This window comes from Poecilia mexicana, unplaced genomic scaffold, assembly GCF_051168715.1.
Source record: "Poecilia mexicana isolate PSO_F unplaced genomic scaffold, ASM5116871v1 scaffold_12, whole genome shotgun sequence".
Lineage (NCBI taxonomy): Eukaryota > Metazoa > Chordata > Actinopteri > Cyprinodontiformes > Poeciliidae > Poecilia > Poecilia mexicana.
Genome location: NW_028263381.1, coordinates 9,257,959 through 9,282,424, shown reverse-complemented (window position 1 = coordinate 9,282,424; position 24,466 = coordinate 9,257,959). Strand labels below are relative to the sequence as shown.

Here is a 24,466-nt window from a genome sequence, read left to right as displayed (position 1 = left end):
TTGCAAAGAGAGATTTTCTCAGCAGACCTTGCAGACTCCCCCCCCCACCTCACACTGCTGTCTTAGTGTGACTTCCTACTTGGAAGAGATGTAACCTTTCCACAGCAATAGAGCGGTTTACACTTACCTCATGGTTGACGCTTGTCAACTTTGCGACATCTTCTGTCCCCTTTGTGCACCACGACCACAAGTCGTAGATGAAGGAACCACAGTCACCAACATTGTGAAAATCCAGTTGCTGTGAAGAAATAAATGATTTTTGAAGTTATGTATGTACATCTAAATATTTAAGAGAAATGTCAAACTTTTAGCGGTGGAAAGATGTTTCTCGTTTCTCTGGCGTTTGTTTTCAGATCTGCAGCTAAATAACTTGGTTGACAGTCTTGCTCATGCTGCTTGCTTTCATTTTGTAGAAGCTTTAGATTTCAACTCAACTCTCCCTATGAAGCCTAGATGTGTATGAAGTTAAACATGTTTCATTCATTCTTAGGTTACAAAGCACAATTTCTAAAAGTTTGTTTTTGAAAAGAAATATCCTTTTCATCCTTAAAACTCAGGAAAAGGTTGCAGAATAATTTAAGATGTACACAAAGTATAAAACAATTTGCATATTTTCTTTCTGTTCAAAGGCCAGTCAGTGTTTTAAGTTGTTCTAAGTGATACTTATCAGGGCAGAATCACATGAAAACCCTTCTTATAATGAGCTGATTGTGGAGCATGGGTGCACGTAGAGTTGAACAACGCTGGAAAAGGGGTAATTTGGCTTACAGTTTCCCTCTGTGGATAAACAGAGGAGCATATATTCACTTGATGCACTGTTAGTCTCAGGAAGATTCAAACCACTTTACCCCAAAGCCTTCAAAACTCACAAAGCCCAACCACATGACTCGGTTTCATAGTCCGCTGCTTGAAAAGAGGTTGCAAAGGTGCATCTGTGACGATGTCACCGACCCTGTGGTCTGCACGGCTTGTGCCGTGCATAAAACCACCTGTGTTAAGTAAGCAATACTAACAGTAAGTTGAGCCTGACGCATGATGTGCTTTAATGATTGTTTTCCAGGTACTAGTCAAAAGTTAACATTATTTATCATGAGACAAAATTGTGTTTTTAAAATCAGTCTTTAGTGTCTTTGCTAGAATCTGCATAGCATAAAGGAAATAGAGACAGGAAGTGAGTGAGGGATGTGTCAAAAGTTATGTGGTTAAACCGCTAGGCCGCTTCTCAATATTTATTTCCATCACTGAACTTTTGCTTATTGTTTGAAGAAACATGACGATTATGACACTTTGATAGTTTAACATAATCTACACTTACAAAGTTATAAATTAAGTACCAGAGTGGAGTAGTCAGTGGTGATCTGGTTTCTACTGTTACCGCCCATCTATTGGTTTTAAACCAATAGATGGTTATTACTGGTAACTATCTACAGAAAAAAACCTGCAACCTCTTCTTTTTAAACTATTGTCTCTACCTCCTGCAGACATATTTCTTCTTTAATTTAGTTTTTGAGTTTTGTCATGCATGTTAGTTTGTCCTGTTCATCTCTGTATGAGATGGACCTGTTGATAGTCTTGCTTCAGCTGCCTAAACTTCAGCCCTCTTGCATCCCTGAAAAGGATAAAACTGGTTAAGTGTACAGGACCAAAACCGACATAGCAAAAAATTAAATAATAAATATATAAATAAAAGAATAAATATATATTTTGATAAGAAATTAAAGCATAAATATATTTTTGGAGGACCAAAACTGACATAAGAAAAAAAAAATACATATATAAATAAAATAATATATATATATAAATAAAGGAATAAATAAAAAAGCATAAATATATATTTTGATAAGAAATAAAAGCATAAATATATATTTAGTTTTTCCTTTTCCTTACACAAGTTTCCATCAAGTAATGTATATATTTTCTTTTTCATTTCCCCTAAACATGCGTTTTGTCAAGAAAAATAGATATTTTGCTTTGTCTTTTTTTGCTTCTCACTTTTCCACTCGCTGTATTTTTGCTTTGTCTTTTTCCGTTTGCTGTATTTCTGCTGCATCAGTATGTTAATGAGGAGAGCTGTCCAGCTCCTCTACTATTGGCCAATAGAGCTTTGGAACCAACGTCACTGCGTGAGACGTTGTTGGCCGTTCAGCTCCTCGGTGCATTCTTTACAGGCCACAGACTAAAACAAACTTTGTCCCGGTGGTTTTAATGTGTTACCAACTGCAGTGACGTTAGTTGTTAGTTGGATATTATAAATGTCCAACTGATCAAAAAAAAAAAAAAAAAGTGGTAATTCATGCTGTTACATAAAATGTCAAGTCACTTAGGGCCAGGGGTGAAAGTAGTTTTAAATTCTTGGGGGTACGACAAAAGTATATGTATATATATGTATGAATATTTTGATAAGCGGGTCAGAAGAGGACGCGCTGGTTTTAGCCTCTGGGCGGCGTTCAGTTTGTCACTTACTGCCGAGATCAACTCAAAACCTTCCACGATCCACCGGTCGATCGCGATTGGTTACACACTGATTTCTAGTCAATGTGGCACACAATATGGAAGCTATTGAAGAAAACCTTAGATTATTTAACTTTAAAATATTGAATATGACTTGACATTTTAAAAGAGGGTAGACTGTTTCATGTTAAAAGCATGAATTACCTTTTTTTATTGGATCAGTTGGTCATAAGGCAAGGCATTTATTAACATTTGTTGACAGGAGTGTTCAGTTCGGAAATTTGTTGACAGCCCTAAGTGAACCTCCGAGCGCTGAGGAGGGAGCTGGAGAACGGCTGGCCGACTAGAGCTAAATGCTGCTTTCTAGGTGGACATTTATAATATCCAACTCACAACTAACGTCTATATCTAGTTTGTTTTTAGCTAAAAATAGTCTGCTTCCTTCTGTAGAGACTTCTTCTGTTCTTGCATTTTGTCACATTTCACAGTTTCAGATCAGTTTTTATGTCAGACTGAGATAACCCAAATAAATACCGAAAGCTGTTTCCAAATGACGGTTATCTTTAGGAAAAGCTATTGCAACCACATTTTTGGCTCAACTAAGGCACAAACAGGACTGATAACCACCTGATCCGTAGATCAAATACAGCTCTTAATTATATAACCACAACCTCTGATTACCCTCAGGGGGAGCTACTTTCTCACAAAGAGCAAAGTTGCTTCAGAAAGTATTTTTCAAGATGGATGCAGTGATGATCACATGACGTTTTGCTGAAGTTCTTAGACATAAAGCCTTCATTGAAATAGACTTTTTTATTTTCTTTGTGCTTCTGTCATGTTTCAAATTTGAATGTGAATCCATCTGCAGAGGCCGCCGGTTTTAGCAGAAAGATACATAATTTTTCTCAGTTATATTCTTTAACGTGACGTTCAACTGTTTTGCATCTGATCATACTAAGGGAGTGAGAAAGTTATTGATTTTATTTAAATTCTCTGAAATAAAATGTTTTGAAGGCTAAGCTTCCCATAAGCAGCCTTTAAATCCCAACAGGAACCAACACGTATGACTAAAGTGTCTGATATCTGGAATACATCAGGAAAATACCCGTGATGATGCAGCGTGACACTTTTGTCTCATCTTGCAAAGGTCTTGGCCTGCAAATGGGGCCAAGTCGGACACGTGCACGTACACACCAACACACACTGAACACGTAAGGATGTGCGTGTGTTTTCACGCTTCAGCGCCAATCATCGCTTGTCCTCCGGGTGTTACAAATTCAACAAGTTCAGGAGCATCCTCTTAACCCCTGTGAGCACTGGCTTAATTGTTCCCACATTGGCACATCCACAAAAAAAAAAAAAAAAAAAAAAAATCTTCAAAACATTCAGTTGTAGGATGAAAGAAACTGCGTTACGAACTTTCAGAATCCGAGCAGCAGAGGGAATCTGTTATTTCCAGGAATCGGTGCCTGTCTGTCCTGTCGTGCCAGCATACAAAGCGTTAGCACTGAGTTATTCCTCGGTCACAAGACCTTTGCCACTGCACAGTTGTTGTTAGGAATCAGGAGCAAAGAGGAGGTATGCAGGGTGCAGGAGAGTGGGGGGTGGAGGGGTGGGGGTGCAGGAGACACACAGAGGCAAAGGGAGAACAGAAGGTTCTAGGTCGGGAAAATTGCTGCTGTGGGCGAGACGATGGCGAGCCACAGAGGAGGTCCATTACGAAGAACTTTGTGGTGGGAGGAGATTTCTTTATCTTCAGTGTTAACAAAACCATGGACATGAAGAAATTAAAGAGAAAAACGCCACACCGCTGCTTCTGTTTAAAGCCAAAAGAGAGCGTGGGAGGTTTTCTGATCCCTGCAGCCTCTTCCTTGGGGTTTGGTCAAAATTCTCACTAACAAGTATTGGTACATACATTTACGAAGAATGAGCGTTTCAATCTGTTGATAAACTCTTCTTGTTTCCCAGCATTGATGCTAATTGTTGGAGGGGTGTTGTGGGGAGCAATGCAGTCTGTCGGAGTTTTTTTTTTTCTTCTTCTTCAACAGGGTTCACGTCTGAAGTAATTTCCTTTTCTGTTTTCTCTTGCATGTCCAAACTAGGACCTTATCCCCTTTTGCCAGAATAAACACACAAGTGGTGTGTGTGTGTGTGTGTGTGTGTGTTTTTTTTTCCACAGACTTTGCACGCATACTTTATTCCCATGGGGGTTCTCAGTACCTGCTAGGTGTTGATAGCCTTAGATCCTAGATATATGTGCTTGTGAGACTTTCTGCAGCCAGATCAGATCTGCATCTGTGCGCCAGGCCTATCTCACCCTCCACCCCTTCATTTTTCACTCCCATGCCAGCAGTGGTCCGGAGCTATCCATCAAACTGGCATTGAACCGGGGGGATTCGGCGTCTGCTGGGAGTACTGCGTTCACGTTAACTCCTCCAACAAGAGGCCAACGCTACGCTGGTTACGATGGTCACCTTCAAACCATCATTTTAAATGTTTGTTTTCTTTTTAAATGTGTAACTTTACGTGAGGTTTCACTCAGATGCAAGACCAGCTGATGGTAAAAGTTTAGTTCATCTGAAGGAGATGAGAAGAATATTGTAAAACTAGTCTTCGTGACATCATACGCAAAGTATAGCAATTCTGTAAACAGGCAAGTTTTCAAAAATATTTGTAGCGTAAATACCATAAGACAAATTATAAGAGTTGCGAAAACAGGGTAATGCTGAGTTGCATGCCACGCCCTTTTGATACCAAAATCCCAGCTGCATACTCTGAAAGCATGACATTGACTTGTTTTATGTGGATCACTGAAGTTATCCATGAAGGTTTATTTGCATTTACACCGTTATTGTCGAATGTTAATCTGAACAGGGTTTAAAAAAAAATCCTACAAATCCTGAAATCAGTTTTTGTCTTAATGTGTGAACAAAAACATAGGGCAAAGAAATTCAGGATATGGAATTATTAGTTTGGATTCTAATGCTACTAAGAAGCCTTTCATTAATATTTTAAAAAAACATAAAACCTTTAGTCAGTCATGGTCTTCCTAGAGAAAATGTGCTTGATCCACAGAGGAACCAGAACATGTTCGTGAACCAGAGAACAGTCAACATGCTCTGGTAGAGCATGTTGGCATGTTGACTGTACTCATTTCTGCTTATCACCAGTGCTTTTAGGAACTTTATCTTTCATCTTCTCTGCTATTATCACCATTAATCATGCCAAGTTCGTACTAAAATATTTTAAAATTACTCATGCTGGCTTTTGTTTTCTTCTAACAGCTCACACTGTGCCATGGCTCTTACGATTTACTCATCCATAATACTTTTGGAAACTAAGAAATATGAAATAGATTTAACATTGCTGGAAAAATGCTAACATAATATAATTCAAACTTGTTAAAGCTGCTAAAACAGGATGCATTTTTAAGATATAGCACTGGTAAAATATAAGGCGACTGAAAGATGGAGAAGTGCAAATGAACAATTCCTTTTCTTATTTTATATTTAGACAGTTTTCTGTTTCAATTTTCTATTTCAACAGTCTTTTCTTAAAAGCAATATGAAGCTTTTCTGTATCTTCATCTTGAGGCCGTCTGTAAAAAGATTAAAAAGTTGCTTCTGCTGAGACTGTGGTGTAAATTCCAAAAAAAAAACTGTTATTAACTAAGACTATATATATTTATGCACGAATGTGTTGCACAACATATCACAACTAACAGATCTCCTAAAATAAACAAAAAAAAAGTTTTTGATTTTAACTAATAATGTAGAGATTTATTTTTCTAAAACACTTTTGCTGTAATAAAAAAAAATCCCCATCATTTTTACTAAATACATGACATTTCCTTCTTTAAACCAAGTTCTCAAGGTAAACATTAAAGCTGGAGTATAACAGAGAGATGATTCGATTGATCTAACAGAAATCAAAGGAGACAACTGGCACAAAATAAAATAAAACATCCCACTTGTTGGCCCCAAAGAAGAGCACTTTATGTTAAATTTTATTTAGGGTAAAGTTCCTAAAATTCAACATTTTTGTATGCAATAAACGTTCATGCACAGTGCAAGCAATACTTAAGTTTTAGATTGCAAGTTGCGCTTGTACAAGGGAATATATTCTAGTTTTCATGTGTTCCGTCATGTTTTCTTTTTCTTTATCATATTACAGTAATCAAGCAACCACATGACTAACTTTTGCAATTTGGACTTTCAACACATGGGAGTCCCAAAATGGTATGGGCTAGACTGACTTAACTTTACTTATAAAACATGTTCTTAGCTCATTTAAAGTTGTCCCGTTGGCATATGATGGTTCAAATCTTGGATTTTGCTCGTGTTGTGCAACAGAAAGGACATGAAAAAGTAACAAATCCAGAAAAAGGAATGACTCGCCTCCCATCTGGATAGATGCCGATTAACATATTAACCAACGGATCACAGACTCGGTGAGGACTGGATATTTCCAGCATTAATGGTGCAACATAAAATCCTTCTGGTTGGGGTTTGTTCCTTTCCTGTTACACAGCTGAGCATTACTAGTGCTCTGCAGACTGTGACAGTAGTGACCACTATGGTTTGCAACAAGGGCCGAATGTTAAAATTAATGGATAAATGAGCAGAATCACTTGTTTCCTTTTTCTCCTGGACTGTGCTATGAAGAGTATGCCCCTCTGTCTGCTCTACTTTTTTGTAAGCTAGCTTTCATTCTAGCTTACAAGAATGAAAGAATAAAATACCAAGTAAGTAAAATACGAATAGGGTTGTTTTTCTTTGTTTTACCAAAAATAAAAAATAAATATTCCTTTCTTTTTCCAGTATTAAGATCTTACAAAACAATCATGTTACAATAATTTCACTGAGCTACTAACAAGACCATCCGCGTTTCCTTTAATGTTTTTTTTAAAAAGCGGCTTGTCTCAGGAAATGTGTGTAACAAAGTTGATATAACAAATGAAACAGTCATCACTCATTCTTGATTTTCCTGCTTTTAACCAAAATATCAGACAGGAAGCAGACCCCTTTCTGTCTGTGCTGATGAAAATTTAGACGTCATTAGTGGTCAGTTCAAAACCCCTGCAGTGTGGGAAGTGAGAGCTTCAGTGCAGCTTTATTATTGAAAATACCTTTAATGTAACACAAATAAACTGAGCTGGACAATCCAAATAGATTGTTGTAATTTTTGTTTTGTTTTTTTAAAAGGAAACTATAATAAACTTCAGTAATACTGCAAGAGCTGATAATTCCAGGCTGATTTCCTCTCGCATTTTCCTCACGAGACATCAAGATTGTTTTGATGCTCCAGTGATTCTGGAAGGAGATTGGTCTTTGACCCCTGTCGGTGTGTATTTTTAGCTTTGACGCAACCCTGAAGTGCGCTTTCGTCCAGCCGCTCCATCGGCTTCAGCTCTGTTTTGCTCAGCAGATTCAGCCGACAGTATGTACGGTGTGTCTGGTTAGGAGATTTCCAGGCACCCCTACGTTATTGGAGGAAGAGATTCTTGCAGGGATGAAAGCTTTGACAGCCGTTGGGGGGGGGGGATGATGTGATCTTGTTGGGCCGCATGTTTTCTGCACCGGTGAGAAAACAGAGCCCCAGAGAGTACATCTGGAAATTTCACAGAGTGTAACCTGACACCGCCAGGCATGTTCAATCAATATAGAAAGGGACGCAAACATGGGAGATGATGAGATGGATGGTGAGGAGGGAATAGCAAAGATGAATGGAAAGAAGGAAAAAGTGAATGAATGATAATGATGAATGTTGTTGGGGGACAGAGGGACGGACAAATGGATTAATGATTGGATGGAGGAGAGGAAACAGCCTGAGGAGGTTGATGCTAATGACTCTAGCCAAGCCAGAAAACTGACTGGAGGGCCACCTGTGATTTTAGCCCAAGCTGAAATGCCTCAGTAACAGTTTGCTGTCTACACAGACAATCGAGGTCTAAAAAGTATCTGATGTCTTTACTGGGTATTTTTGGGATGGAGAGCCAAAATTTGACCAAATAAAAAAAAATAAAAAAAGTCTTTCATTTTAGATTTATTCTAAATTTGAAAAAATAAAACATGTGATTGCATGTTAACGCGTTAAAAGTTGTAGACTGTACAAATCGATCATTTCAGCATTGGCATTTTTGTTTAAATCAGACACAACTTTGACTTGATCACAGTTGTGTATAGATTTCTTCGGCATTTTCTTTTTGTTACGCTAACATATTTCAAAATGCTCTATCAACAACAACAACAAAAAAGCTCTGGGGAAAAGGCATTATATATATTGCACATTTTGTGCTTATTATTATACCTTTCAAACAGCTGAAACAAAGATTGTTTTTGTTTTAAGCAATGAAAAGGTGTAGGATAGGAGTCATCCTTCAGCTTCCTGACTGGCACAGCAACATGTAGGAGAGGGGCAGCACTCTCCACACAACTCCTCCATTGGTTAAAAGGAACAATGCCTCTATTTGTATCATTGCTTAACACAGGATTGTGGAAACGTGACGACCAGTAAATGTCAGACTTAACAAGCCCTGTGAAAAGGGCAGAGATTGAAGGTTGAGGTTGAGGAGTGAGTGATGCAGTGTTGTTTCTGGATGCCTACTGTGTAAAAAGATAAGCAGCACCAGCATTTTGTCTCCCATAATGGTTTTCTGCTGTGCAGGAGCATGGAGAACTTTATGAAGCTGCTGCTGCTGCTGTTTCCACTCACACTGTTAGCTTGGGTTATTTATTCTGTCCTCCTCTGCTTGGAGACATTTACTCTGAAACTCTGAAGAATTCAGCCCCCTGTTCACGAGTGCATACAAAGACATGAACACACCCACATTCATAACCCCTGGTGTCCACCGCACACCCACGCGCCGTCAATTTGCCAGGATGCAGAGTCTGAGCTGACGTCCGTAGGAGAAAATGAAGTCAATATGAGGAGATCAAAACCCTCTGAGACTCGGCATAATTATTCCCAAAGCGATTTACATCAGAAAGTATTATTATAATCGCTGAAAAAAAATAAAAGCAACAAAAGAACATAAGGAAACTGTGCACAGGAGAAGCACTTGGATGAGAACAAAGATAACCAGGGGAGAACCAATAAAGATAAAAGAATAAAGGAGGAAATCTGGAACATATTTCAGTTTCATAAGTTTCATGGCTCGAAGCTGCCCCTGGTCATGCCAGATGTCTGTCTCCTGCCAGGACGTCTGTTGTTAAATGCCAGCAGATGGTGCAGAGACGTTCCAGGTCCCACCCAAACCCCTTCTGACCTTACTCCTTCTTAGTGCGTCCAAAATGTTCAGTCAGTCTTGCTTCTTCCTTGAACACCGTTCTGTTTGTGAGCTAGCGTAGATGTTTCCCCCCTTTTAATTACAAACCACTGAGCTGCGTTAGATCATGTTACTCACACCTTCCTACCCACGGCTTATTGAGGATGAGTTTCAGGTCCTTAACGACTCTGTTTTCCAAAGGTGCTGATTTGGTAAGCTGTAAAAGCTGTTTATAGCTGGTTAGATGCGCTACAAATGAGCAGGTGCCAGTTTAGATGTGTTTTTATTTTACTGTAGCTGGCTCAGGCTTTGAAGCCTACAGGTGCAGGCTTTTTTATGACTGGTGGGACGTCTAACAGGTGCTGACCAGTTCTGACCACGTCACCATGTCTGTGAAGCTTTTAAAGAACAACAACACTGTTTAGTGCTTGAGTGGAGTTACCTTTGGCTGTAGAAACAGGGTGGTCTGCAGAACAAGATTTTTTTTTTGTTGAAACCTTCCAAACTCATTCATGTAGAAGGAGCTTGGCTTAAAGCAGGACCCTTGTTACACATTTTTGTTTCCCGCAAGAACAAGACTTTAAGTCAAATAAACAAAGCAAAGATTAGTGTTCTGGCTCCTTAAATGCCTTTAACCTCAATACTTGCTATGAGTTCTTAATGTTTTGGCAGCAGTAAACTGATTTCTAGATAAACGCTTTGAATTATGCTTACGACAGAAATGTTACACCAATGTTTCTGCCTCTTCAGGCTGGTGGGTCCATTGACTGGTTTTCCAGTGCAACTGTTTGTAATTGATACTTAATTTACACACAGCGAGCACAGTGATGTTTAGTTAAATGTTCTAAAGTCACCATAATAATTGTCAGTCAATCAATCAGTCAATCAAGTTTATTTGCATAGCAGCAATGTGGTTTACGCAATAAAAACATTGTTCCATCATCTTGTTTTGAAATCTTGTATCTGCCAACTAATTTGTCTGACTGTGGGAATTTTTTCTTCTAAATGGTTGATCTGATGGTGAGCATAATGTAAAGTTGATGTAAAAAAAAACAAAACAATAAAAGCCATCTAAGCTGTTGTGGTTACTAGCACAGAAAGTGACAATGAGTATATGCAAATATTTGGCCTGTTTGTCATTGTTTAGAATGATCTTGGAGGCCCAATCAATATTTAAACACCACTTACAGAATAAAAAAAAAACAATCTTCCCTGTAGAGACGCCAGAATTACTACTTTCTTTTCTATAATTAGTGCAAGACAAGCAGAAAGGCCATGTTGGTGTGGACAGAGCATTTTAACGTGCATCTGCTGTCTGAGTTGCAGAGTGAGTTAGCTCTTGCATTGCATATTTTTATGCAAGCACAGCTCAGTCTGACATAACTCCCACTCATGTAAGCTAAAGACCATATCTGTGTCGCTATTTCACCTAAAGCCCCTCCCACTACCTTCAATTATTCACACATTCACACACACATTCACACATATGCTGAAGGTGGCAAGCAGCTTAAAATATTTTCTTTCCTCTTTTCTGTTGTCATCATTTTGAGCTTTAGATGCTCTGCGTAGCTGCTTGATGCTCTGCTGTGATGCAATCAGAACTGAGCTCATATGCACAACAAACCAGAGTTTTTCAGCCTTTTTGGTTGAGACAAAGTGCTATATAGTTCGTGTAGACTTGCATCTCATAACCAGATCCTGCCATCAAGGGTAAAAATTTAGAGCTTCTTTTTGACATGATGTAACTTTGACCTAATTATTTTTAATGTACATCGGACGTTTTCTCAGAAATTGAGGGTTGAATTATATTTCCTACAAAGTTTCTCAATTTAAATAGCAAAAGCCATTTTGCTTCAAGACTGAGTTCAAAGAACAATGACACTATTTAGGAACACGCTCATTAAACACATTCTTCTATAAACATCCTGTTTTAGCACATTAGCAAGCTTACATTTACACACAAATGGAAATTACTGCTATAAGGTGATTGCTGTAGCTTAGCTAGTGACCTAAAGTACAAAAAACAATTAGATAAATGGACGTTTTTCCTCAGATCAAAACCGTTGTCTTCTCAAGACAAGTTGCATTTATCATCTTAGCATCAAGAACATAAGTTGGCCAGGTGGGGTTAGTATGGGACTCACACAGTTCATATTTTCTCATGAGCGCAAATATGAGACCTTATTATAGTCCAGGAACTGCAGTACCAGCGTATATGTCCGTGTTTATAAAAAATTGTTGGTTCTTCATGTTCTTAGCCAAATTCTGAGACAATTTCCGTCTTCACACAGAAAAGCTCCCTTGTTGATTTCTTGGGCAGAGTTTGGAATTGCTCTCAACCAAAGCTGGTTTTAATTTAATTGGACATAGTGAGGTGGCACCAAGGACAACAAAATGAAAACGACAGGCACCTAAAGTGTGCCAGGGGACAGAGGACATTTTTCTGTAATTTACTTTTCAGGACAGCTCAACTGTGATGTGCACTTGAGCTCAGTGCTCTAAATTAAAAAAAAAAAAAAAAGACCTGACTGGCCTGGAGCCATTTTAAATCAGCTAAATTAGCCGTGTATCTTGCACTATCCATGTGTGTGTGGATGTGTGCCTTTAGAGTTTAGGGGATCTCTGTAATTAAGTTAATAGGGACAGGAAATGGATCTCTGGGAGAGAGTCACAGAGGAAGAACGGAGAGGATGGAGAATGGAAACAGTGGAGATAATTCATCCTGGCAGAGATTCCTTCATGTAAAAACTGGGAATGGAGAAGGTACAATAGCATCTGAAATCGACACATTTTTTTTTCTAACTTTTCTGTTTGTTTTTCACTCACTATTACAAAGATGATAGGAAATAATAAATATTCAAATGAATAAAGATTAGCAGTTTTATCTGAAAGCATTAACATGAGCCAAGTTTCACCACATTCAAAATAAACTACAGCCTCAGGGCTTCCTTGCTGATGAGGATAATTCATGTTAGCACAATAACTATCATATCTAATAGACAAATAGAACAGAAATATCCTTTATTGTCCCACATCTTCTGTGTAATGGCAAAAAAGTGACAGCCTTTAAATTCACATATAGATAAAAATGTCAAATATATGTTAAGAATATCATATTTTACAGTAAGGGCAAAATTTTAAGATATGATGCGGTTAATAAAACTAGCATACACCGATCCAAAAGACTGCTGATTGTTTTGGCAATAAAGCTCAGGAGTGTAAAATACAACTGTTGTTAAACTGCGATTTATGAAGCTCAGGGTCTTTGTTTTCTGCAGATAACTTGGGTTTGTTGGTGTTTTTCCACCACAGCTATCGGTGCCCAACAGAGAGGGTTGTATTCGAGAGTGAATTTGTAAACTGAGGTCGCTTTTGGAGGTTTTCCGCCATGTTTCGCTTTTGTCTGGGAACGCCTTGGGATCCAACAGAATGTGCTTGAGAGAGAGAGAAACAGCTTCTTTGACCCTATGGCCAGGATGAACCTTAATGTGTTGTTTTCTTTCTTATCTTTAAACGAGGTTTATTTTCTTTTTAGAGTTTTTGCTAATTTTGTTCAGATCAGAGCAATGAATCTACTGACCAAACGGCCACCATCATCACGCTTCAAGCTGCTGAAAGATCTATAATGACACCGGTCCAGACATTACATCATACTTCTCTGCAGCATTTGGGGTCAAACGCATGAACAAAAGGATCCCCATCAAAAGACAAACAGCTGCTTGTGTTTGTGTCTCCATGTATGTGGTCCGTGTTCTGCTTGTGATCCTCTTGTTCTTCCGCATCGTGCTGCTTCTTCACAAGTCTCAGAATTAAATCGATTATCCTGGAGGAATTCACTGGCACAGTAAGCATAAAGAGTGTCATTGTAGCAGAGGCCCAAAGAAACGTGGAGAGATTAATATAGCGTCTCTGAGATATGTTCAGACGGAGCCAGACAGAGCGGAGAGCAGAGAAGAAGTCATTGTCCCGCACGTCCGCCTGAACTCTGACCAATGTGCTTCGCTCTGGTGTATGAAATTCCTCCAAACTCCTCCAGAATGATTGAATGTGTGCATAAGCATGAATGTGTGTGTGTTGGGTTTATCTGTGTGGCTCTTGTCTCATAATTTCTTTGCTGCCGTGTCTGAATGACGGCAACATTTGACATTTGAATTTAGAATTTCTCCAACATAGTTATCTCGTTTATTTTTCATTTCCGAGTCGCATCTTTAGTGATTTAGAGACATGTCCTGTGAATGTTTATGACTGTCTGAAAGGGAAAACAAAACAAAACAAAAAAAAAAAACTCATGTGCACGTCTCCTCTTAGATTTCAGTCAGTTTATTTAATATAAACTCACTAGAGAGCTCTGCAGTAGACTAAAATAACTAATTATGTCCTTCAGCTGTAAATGATCCTATTACATCTGACCTTTTGCCTTCCTTCCTTTTTTTTTTTTTTGTTTTTGTCCTTGCAGTGCTGCTGACATGCGTGTTGTCCTTCAACGTGGACCAAAAGAATGGTTTGTCCTTCAGCGGTCCTCTGGACGACATGTTTGGCTACACTGTCCAGCAGTTTGAGAACAGCGAGGGGAAATGGTGAGCTTCATGTTTGATCATCTTTACTTCACTGTTCAGTCAAAATCAACATGCAACTCTGGATATCTTAATCTCCTTGTTATTGTTATAATTTCCTCATGAAGCACATTAAACAAAGAACAATGCTTTTTTTAAACAATACTTAAAAAGACCAGCAGCTACACTTTATTTGAAGACTGACAAGACACCATCACAAACATTACATAACACCTGTCATGAACTAGAAGGAGTCTTTATGAATGTTTGACTGTTGTCATGAAGTGCCATTTGGCAAATGACACTTTTAATGCAAAGTTGCTTTAAAAATTGCATTAAAAGTCCATTAAAAGTGCCAACTTTCCATTAAAGTGTCATTATTTACCAAATGATTCAAAGTTGGCACTTTTAATAGGCTTTTAATGCAACTTTTAAAGCAGATTTGCATTAAAAGTGTCATTATTTACCGAATGACACTTCATGTCAACGGTAACAAACATTCATAAAGACGTCTTTATGTTCATGACAAGTGTTATGTCATATTTATGAAGGTGTCATATCGGTCTTATGCACACCTCTTCAAATAAAGTGTTACCAAAAGACCTTTAAATTCCTCTGTAAATTTTAATAAAGCAATTAATTATAGAAACCGCCAAAGTAGGAGAGAGTCAACAACATGGTGAGATTATAAGAGATTACTGAGGCCTTCAGAAATAAGGTTCCAGGAGTTTATGAGTCTAATTAGGGATTTAAGGAGGCCTCAAAAGAATTTGAAATCAGCCATTCAAACATGCGGCAATTGGAGGACGTTCAAAACTGCCAACAAGCCCGGGTCTGGCAAGTGGATTCGCACTGAAAGCAAACTGCAGGATGATAAAATCTCACAAAGACTGAATGTTGTTAATAAAAAAAAAAACTACTGCAAGCACTGTTGAGGTGGAAATTACTCATTCGGGTGAGCGCTTACAAAACCTGCGAACGGGTCAGAGTAAAAGTAGTTTCAGAGTCGACGAGTTGCTTTTATGCCAAGAAAAAATAGAATCATAAACATATGAGAGACAGTCTGGCTCCCTTGCAGCTGCAGAAAACAACATCTCCAGGACAGCTAGCCTTGGGTGTGCAGCTCAGACCGGTTCATTCGGTGAAAGTTCAGAAGCATTAAAGCAAAAACGCAACGCGACGTGACTATCAGATTAATAAAGCCATCAGATATTAACGCTGTAATACAATCTGGCACCACAATGAGAAGGCCACATGAAGTTCGGAGGTCTGAAGCTGTTGACTCTGAAGAAAGTTGGTGACCTCGGTGCACCGTGTGCCTCAGTCTCACAGAACATGTAATTTTATACACTGGTTGGAACACCTGGATTTAATTATCTGATAGCTGACCCAATACTTTTTTGTAAAATTGAGCATTTATTCAAAAAAGAAGATTGAATGCAATTATCGCATAATGATTAGGACCAGAGTTGCCTGAGCAAAGTTCAAGGTGTTCTAATGTAACCTATTTGTTTTATTGTGAAAAAACGTTTTTTGTGTGTGTGTGGCTCTATTTTTTCACTTTATTGTCACATTAGATGCTGCAGCAAAATAAAATACCATTTTAAGTCCACTCCATAGTTGCAAAGTTCAAGAAGTTAGAAATTAAATTCCAAATAAATGTCCTGAAATCCACTGAAGAGACGGCGTTAATAGATTAATGTACTCTAAAAGGTATTTCTTTGAATCATGCTCATTGTTAGAGGAACTATTGATACCAATCAATAACAAAACTTTACTGAAAATCTTAAAAAAACAGACATTGATCATTAGTAAGACTACTGTTTCAGGAGTTAGGTTTTTTATTCTTGTAGAAAATATATTGAATCTGTAATAAATTAATGGCAAGGAACAACAGTTCTGATGGTCCTAATTATTCATGTTGCTCTGTTATTGTTCTGTAATCTTGAGAGATGATTTATTTTGAGGAACTGAAGGGGATCTGTGCAAAAAATCCTCGAGCAAAGCATTTTATTTCACCAGGGTAATTCCCTAATTTAATTTAATTAAGTTCTGAAATGGCTAAGGATGTAAAATACTCTAATTAACGTGCAAAAATAAGCGAGAGGGAGCACAACAGCTGCTGCTGTAATAGGGATTCTTGCCTTTATTGACTGAAACCATAAATTGCTCAATATATTAAGTGTATTTACACTGAAACCGAACATCCCTGACTGCCTGCTGCTGCATTAACTTTTTAAAGCCTTGTTACTTACTCATTAGTGTGTTATAAATTGGTTCCTTATTTCTATATCTCGTCTTTAGTTGCACCGGGCTTTACTGGTTGAGATTGCTTCTTTCCAGCCTTTTGCAAAGCCACATTTGATCTCGGATTAGACGTACCTGGTTCTGTTACACAACGTGGAGCTCATGTGATATAAGTTACTCTAATTCACTCACTGCTAATCGGTGGAGTCAGCTGTGACTGTAACCATGTTATTTTGGTTTTAAGCCATAGGGAAAAGAATCGGTCAAAGTCCCAGTGAAAAGAAATTGAACCCCGAGAGAAAAAACAGGGGTGAAGAAGCCGGAGTGCAGACCTGAGAGACGCTGGATGATTGAGACGAGAACTGCAGACTTTGTGTTTAACAAACTTCACAATCACATGGCGATTTAGCACAAATATTGCCACGACTGGGAGGCGACTAACTAGCTGCAGATGTAGCCACCAGTTCTCCGCCCTCGGTGGTGTTGAAAACTAAAGCATCCGCACAAATGCAGCACAATGTGGCATGATCATAATTCAGCGCGCTGCACCTTTGGTTCGCCATCAGTTTCATATTGTTCAGAGGTGTTGCAATAAATCCTAGGAATATGTTGCATTGCTGTTGAGTCAACCAAATAAAATGTTGCAAGACAGTTTCAAGAAACACTTTTTACTTGTTCCTGCAGAACTTTGATGTCAGCATTAAAGCCAAATCTGACCCAAAAGACTGTTTGAAACATTTTTGATGTCATAATTGCTCACTCGACATGTGCTAACAGCTGGACTTAGAGAATACCTGTGGAGTGGCGTAAATCATTATGTCATGGTGTTCCTCACAAGCAGCTGATGGCAGTCCGAGTCCCTTGTTGTTGCGCTTCGTTGCGTGTTTTAAATGACCCCATTAGAGTCGAGGAATGTTAATAAGCCTAAGTGTTCAGAGGAAGGCAGATGACCGCCTGTTTTTAGCATCAGTTTGCTGACGGGGTGGCAGGATTTCTTGTAACACGCACACACACACACACACACACACACACACACACACACACGTATCTTTGACACAGTTGGGCACCCTGACCTTAAATAGCAGAAACGGGCGCTCAGAAGGAGCAGCACTTCTCCGTTCAGCAAACAGCTGCAACATCTTAACTGAAGTGATGTAAAAACTAAATGGAATGATTTTTTATTTGTTAGTTTAAAGTGATAATACAGTTAATTAACATAAGTCTCTTAGGCCAATCATGATAAGCTCTAATAGCTTTCCAAGTCAAGCCGACCCTAATATCTATGCTTAATTTAACAATAAAAGTATAATTAATCCAGGTTTAAACTATTGTTAATAGCTGTGGACCGCACAGTAAGTCCTTTAAACCTGCCAACTCCAGGAATTGCTGTAATAGTACGTGTGTTCTGCTTATTATCATAATTGTAAAAATCATCACGTTTTCCTGTTGCTTTTGGCTGTAGTTTCACTCAGCCAACAGCCTAATCTTTTTCTTTCTTTTCCTCAGGGTTCTGATTGGATCGCCGCATTCAGGCCAGCCTGCCAAAAGGACGGGAGACGTTTACAAATGTCCTGTTGGACGGGGGGACAATACCTGCATCAAACTGGAGCTGCCAAGTAAGAATAACATATTTTTGCATTTAGGTTAATTATGCAATACAAAGGTACATGAAGCCATGAGCGGTACTAGGGGCCAACAGGGGCACTGGCCCCTGTAAAACTGGTTTTGGCCCCTGGCATAGCTCCTGTACTGAAGAGGTGATATTAAATTAATTAATTTTTATAATTTTTAAAGGTAAAGTTTCAGAAATGCTAAAGTTTGCCATGATACTTTTCCTTAAGTTGAAAGTTTGAATGAGATGCCATGAAAAGCTAAGTTGTTTTCTGGATTTATGGGGCGTAGACCAACAGATCACTTTCCCTTCTCCACCTGTCGCTGTGCACTGCTGGTCAGTCGGCTGAAAGAATCTTATACTGGCCAATGCCTATAAGCTGTATGTTCACAATGGCTATGCTAAATGGTAAGTGTTCTGTACTTGTGTAGCACTTTATCTAGTTCAAAACGCTTCACGCGATTCACAGATTCACACAATGATAATGGTGAGCTACATTGTAGCCACAGCTGCCCTGGGCAGACAATTTACGCCACCATCAGGCAATTTTTATATGAATTGTCCAGCTTAAGAACATAAAATTGACTCAGATGATTATACTAGTTAAGAATATCACATGAATTGTTGTAAGCTTGACAATTTCATAGCATCTTAATATGTCTTTAAACTTTCCTCAGTACTATAACATAGTAGTTTGTAAGTGAAAGGGTGTAAGAATGTAATTATTTTTAGGAATAATAAATGAAAATCTTACAGTTCTTAAATTGCATTTGAACCCGTTGTATCGGGTCTACATTGTGAGTCACATGATAACTCCAGATTATGCTGCCTTATAAAAGGATTTGGTTTGATTTAATAAGGATGTTTCCTTCTACCTCAAGGCTGAGCATTTTAAAGACAATAAAAATCAGTTAGTTGTTAAAACAAATCTCTGTTGTACAGAAGTTTCCACGGAACTGAAAACGACTTGAGTGAACCAAATTACATTTGGATCAAAAGATAAAGGAAACAACTCAAATTCTTAACTAAAATGAGCTTTGGGGCTTTTTCCTGTTTCTGGTCTTTATCCCTTGTTCATCAAATAACATCCACAACTTCCTTCTCTGAAATTGTTTGTACCAATCTATTAAAAAAAGATTGGTAAGTAAATGTAATGTTTGCTCATTTGGCTCTTTTAGTGTGCAGTACCTTAAAATATTCTGCTTAGAGTGACTGCTAATCTGATTGGGTTTTGACTTGAGGCCGTTGCTACATGTGAACAGGAAGACGGACGATAAACAAGGTTTTAATGTTTCATCCTTCCAAGTTATCATAATTACGCAGATAAACGAGGCTTATCTGCTACACAGCACGTAACATTTCCTTTGCAAGTTGTCCATCTTTGTGTTGATGTCTGTAGAGGGAGGGTGAGGAGCTGCACACTGGAACCGGTCACTAAAGTGGCTCAGACATGCTTATTTATTAAAAACTCAATCATTTGGAACTGAATTAGCTTTGCATCTTCAGGCAGACTAATCAGAGACACACTTGGATTCCCCCCAGCCCCCTTATTTTTATATTATAAACTGAATTTTCTTTGAAAGTGACGCATCAACCACAACTTGGATCTGTGTTGATATTTCTTCAGCATGCATCACCATGAGCTGTCAGTCAGTCAGCCTGTCGCTCTGAGCGTTTTTTTACTAATGACACACAGCAGTCCCACTTTGCCAGCTCTGTCTCCACATTGGGTTTACAGTTTTCCCAGCACAGACGATAAAGCCCAAACCATAACGAGACATAAGGTTAAACTGTGCGGTTGATGTGTTGTAATCTTGAACCACCCTTCCATCCAAACAGTGAAATTGGAAAGGGGTTTTGCCACAATCATTAAGCGTGATGAAATACTGCCAAGAAGTCACCCGACACCCATGGTTTTTAGACTTAATTATGGTATGTTTAAAAAGGTGATTTATGGTGTATATATTGGATAGAATAGAATAATCATGTAGGTTATTTGTGCATACATGCATAAATAACTAGTCAAAACATTATTAATGCCTTATCACGAATTCTGTCCAAATGATACATTCTTTCTCTAACTCACTTATAATTGGAGACATTCAAAGAAGTGAGGAAATTCTGTATATTTCTCAGAATTATTGACATATTATTTCCTAAATCAAAACGTGTAAAAGAGACAAAAAATAAAATAAAAACAAATACAAAAAGCAAATACTAACTCCTCTGTACTGCTACGGGGACTTAAACATTTTCTGAAGAGCAAACTGGGCTTTCAAAATATTATCCAAGATGATTAAAGGTTTAATCTCTACTGAAGGTTTTCTGCTTGCTTTAAAGTTCACTGAAAGGTTTCTGTCACCTGGACATGATTTTACCAACAGCAGAAAACCACATCAGCTGAACACACAGAGGACATTACTTGTGGTCTGGATCTTAATGTGTCACAGCCTAACAGATTTCTAGAACCACAGTTCCATAACCCATCCACCAGCTTGGTTGATGGGGAAAATTCATCATCATTTCATAAGTCATTTTACTTGGTATTGAATAAAAACATCTGTTTATTGGTGCATCTGTTGAGCATTTATTATGTGTTCAACTCAATGTCTTAATTTAGTACTGTTTGGAATAACATCACCAATGGTTGTATTAGTATTTTCTACATTGAAGAGAATATTTCACAGCCTGTTTAAGACTGATTTGTTGTCTTTTTCTGATTTTTATCAGGCTTGTGGCACAGCATGCACCTTCCTCTGCTCTCCTTCCTGTTGCATGTGAACATATGATGAGCCACAGGATGTGAATCAGTGTCGTTAATCATCGAAGATAATTAGGAATATAGGAACAGACGACTGATAAACAGATTTCTCATCCTTTTGTTTACCAAATTGTCCAATCCAAAATATTCACCATGTAATTTACTTTTGCTCTTTGGAATAAACTGAAGGGCATTAAAGAAGGGCAAGATGCATATTTCTTCTCGTGAAAATCCTCTCTAGGGGAGCATCATTCAGAGTTAAATTCCATGCAAATGTGTTTGTGAGAGTATGTGAATCCCTCTGAAGAGAGGAAAAAAAAAAATCAAATCCAGATCCAGATCATTCCCAAGTCAAGGAATTAGTTGCTAATTTTAGCCACATGTTGTGATTGCTTAATGATTCAATCCCCCCACCCCAGAACCTTTCCTTCCTACATCATCATGTTTTAACAGCAATAAGCTTCACTTAGAGCTAACAAAAACAGTGTTTAAAGCATATACATCGGTGACTATTATGTCTGCTGAACAGACAGAAGCCGTAGTCTTCCTGTGGGAAAATCCAGGAGAGGAATTTGTTCAGCTGTTCGTTTTCTGTGCTGAGTTCTGTTTGTCTCGCCGTGTTTATTCACTCAGCTTTTTTTTCGTTTCTTTTTTTTTTGCTCTTTTTCAGCAAACACAACTGTTCCCAACTTGCATGAAGTAAAGGAAAACATGACCATGGGAACCACCCTGGTGACCAATCCCACTGGAGGATTTATGGTAAGCAGGAAGTGTACATCTTCCACACAAAAGACTAAAATAATTTTATTTCCTCCTATGAACTGTATAAGTTGGCCCTTGAATGGCACAGTTTGCTCTATATTCCTGGGAATGTAACGTGAAACTGTAAACCGACTTTACAGATGAAGAAACGTTTGAACGTTTTGTGTAGAAGTGGACAGCACTTCTGAGATTGACAAGGCGTGAAAACCTCAAGCGTGTAGATGGGTATTTACATTGTGCATAATTTGCAGTGGACTTATTTTAATAAAATAAAGAAGAAATGAAAAGAAATGGGTTTGTTTCAAGTAAACACAGGATTAGATTCCAGGGGCAGAATGGAGGTTACTAAGACATATATTTTAAATGTCGGCCTTACTATTTTTGAAGTGTTTGTTAAATATCTTATAATTGGACAGAAATTTGAAGCGGGTGTGTTTTTAACACTGATGAATTCTGCTGCGGGACATGAACTATGAGGACCTCCAAGGAGCTTCTTGAAGCATGAAATGTCCTGGTCAGAAGGAATGATTTACTTGTTCTTGAGTTTAAAACATATTTTTCTGTTCTTATGAAGTATTTATAGGCTTTCGGCAGTCATTAAGCTGAACTCCACAACTTCACAAAATAGTGAAACAACTGTGGATCTCTTGTAATGCTCAGATATTATATACACAATAAAATATCAAGAACATTTTGGAATATTTGTCAGAATTAGACGACTGTAAAATGATTATTAATTATATTTTAAACATTTTTGTGTACTTTTAGACCCCTGCATCTTCACTTGCTCTTTGTCTGATCCTCTCTCTTGTTTTTTGTGTAGTTGTTGAGAATTTTCCGGCACTTCAACAACAGCCTCTGTTTAGTCCTCTATTTGAGTACCTCTTTCCTCCTGGGATCCTTGCTTTTGCTCTCCAGTAGCCCTGAACCTCCTTTCACCCGTGACCTCATACTGATGGAAATGATAACCAGTCGTAACCCCGTGAGATCCTCTCTTTCACTGTCTGAGTTTATTTGTGTGTGTGTGACTCTTGTCTCCACAGGCGTGTGGTCCTCAGTATGGCTACATGTGCGGCCAGCAGCAGTACATCTCAGGAGTTTGTACGAACGTCAGCCCGTCGTTCCAGATCCTCAACTCCATAGCTCCCGGAGTGCAAAGTACGCCACTCGCCTGAGCAACACGCAGCCGCTCTGCGCAGAACATGACGCATCTGTACGAATTATCTGAGCAGGATAAGCGATAAGAAGTATCTACCGATCATAGCGGTACCACCCAAGACCCCGGCGTCAAACTCGCCCTCCCTTACCAGGAGGGGAAGATTAGAGCATTCTTCTTTAATGTAAACTTGTCTGCTACCTCGTATTCCTCTCTGACTTGGTCCAGCCCAACACTTCTGCTGCATTGTATGCCCAAGTTAGGAGACGGTTTACTGCACTATGTTTCCCTGGAAGGAAACAACCAGGAAAAAAAAAAAAAGCGTAGTGTAAACAGAGTCCAGTCATTGCCTCTATCTGTTTGTCAGATTCTTTCAGGATCATTTTTCTTGCTATTCTTTTTACTAGAAACAAATATATGGATGAATCATGTAGTGTTTAAAATTAGATTTAACCCAGTAATCAAGACCAGGATCACATCTTTATCTCCAGGAATAGATCCTTTCATTCCTGCTCTAGAGCATTTGTGTTATTTTCACACGTTGTCCTCTACATTTGTGATTTCAATATGATTTATCAAGAACCTGTTAGAGAAAGTTGTGCATGTTACTCATGTAACCAGAAAACGTTGCCTCAGATGTTCGTGACACAGCAGCTTAAAGACGAGAACTGGATGATCCGCAAAATCCATCTGCACTCACAGGCCACTTTATTAGGTACGGGTTGTTGGCACCGATTGAACCCCATTTGCTGTCATGACTCCCTGAGTTCCTCATGGTTTATATTTAATAAGATGTCACAAAACATTCCTCCGAGATTGACTGCGGAGGCCGATTGAGTAACACGAACTTATTGGTTGTTAAAAAAATAAATAAATAAATACTATTTCCAGACAATTTGAGCTTTGTGGTTTGGCAAGTTATCCTTCTGGAGTCAGCCACCAGAAGACTGGTACATCTGTAAAGTGATGGAGATCGTTAGTAATAATACTCAGGTTGAGATTTAGACAATCCATTGCCCACTTTCATGGCATTTATGCTATATTCTATACAAATGTTATAGCTGACGATATTAGATTCAGGTGGGCCAGTAGAGCAGCCAATGTTTTTCCAATCTATGATCCATCTTTCATGAGACTGTGTGGTCTTCTGTTGCTGTTTTCCATTTGCTACAAGGTTGTAGCAAGGTATTTGTTGCCTTTCTATAATCTCTGCCCAGTCTGTCCATTCTCCTGGATGTTTACTCGTTTTTGAATCAATTATTCTCAAAAATCCTCAATTTCTGAAATATTCAATACTTGAGTGCTGGGGTCAAAATCACTTTAATCTCTTTTCTTTCTCATTCTGATGCTGTTTCTTTACCACATCTAGATAAGTGAGTTATGTAAGGTGATGAAATGTGATTGGTCGACTATTTGCATTTGCAGTTGAACAGTTGTACCAAATATATTGCTGAGTGAGTGTATATGGGGAAATATTAGTATCCAAAGTGTCTATTCAGACCAGTAAAAAAAAAAGTATGTTGAACAGGAAATGTGAACTTTCAGAATCACTATTAGTATAAAAATAATAAAAAAAGACATGTTTTGTATCTATTGTAGAGATACATAAAAATATTCCTCCCCTCTAATAATGATAGTTGTACAACCCACATACACA

General features: G+C 38.4%; 1 protein-coding gene across 1 annotated transcript in view; it reads left to right on the top strand.

The window, feature by feature from the left end:
• The window catches only part of itga1 (integrin, alpha 1), a 48,539-nt gene that overhangs the window by 4,948 nt on the left and 19,125 nt on the right, over nt 1-24,466 (top strand). The window contains exons 2-5 of the mRNA XM_014979170.2: nt 14,175-14,295; nt 18,025-18,134; nt 21,562-21,650; nt 22,697-22,811. Of these exons, the coding sequence (XP_014834656.2) occupies nt 14,175-14,295; nt 18,025-18,134; nt 21,562-21,650; nt 22,697-22,811 (435 nt within the window). The remainder of the gene's footprint in view (nt 1-14,174; nt 14,296-18,024; nt 18,135-21,561; nt 21,651-22,696; nt 22,812-24,466) is intronic.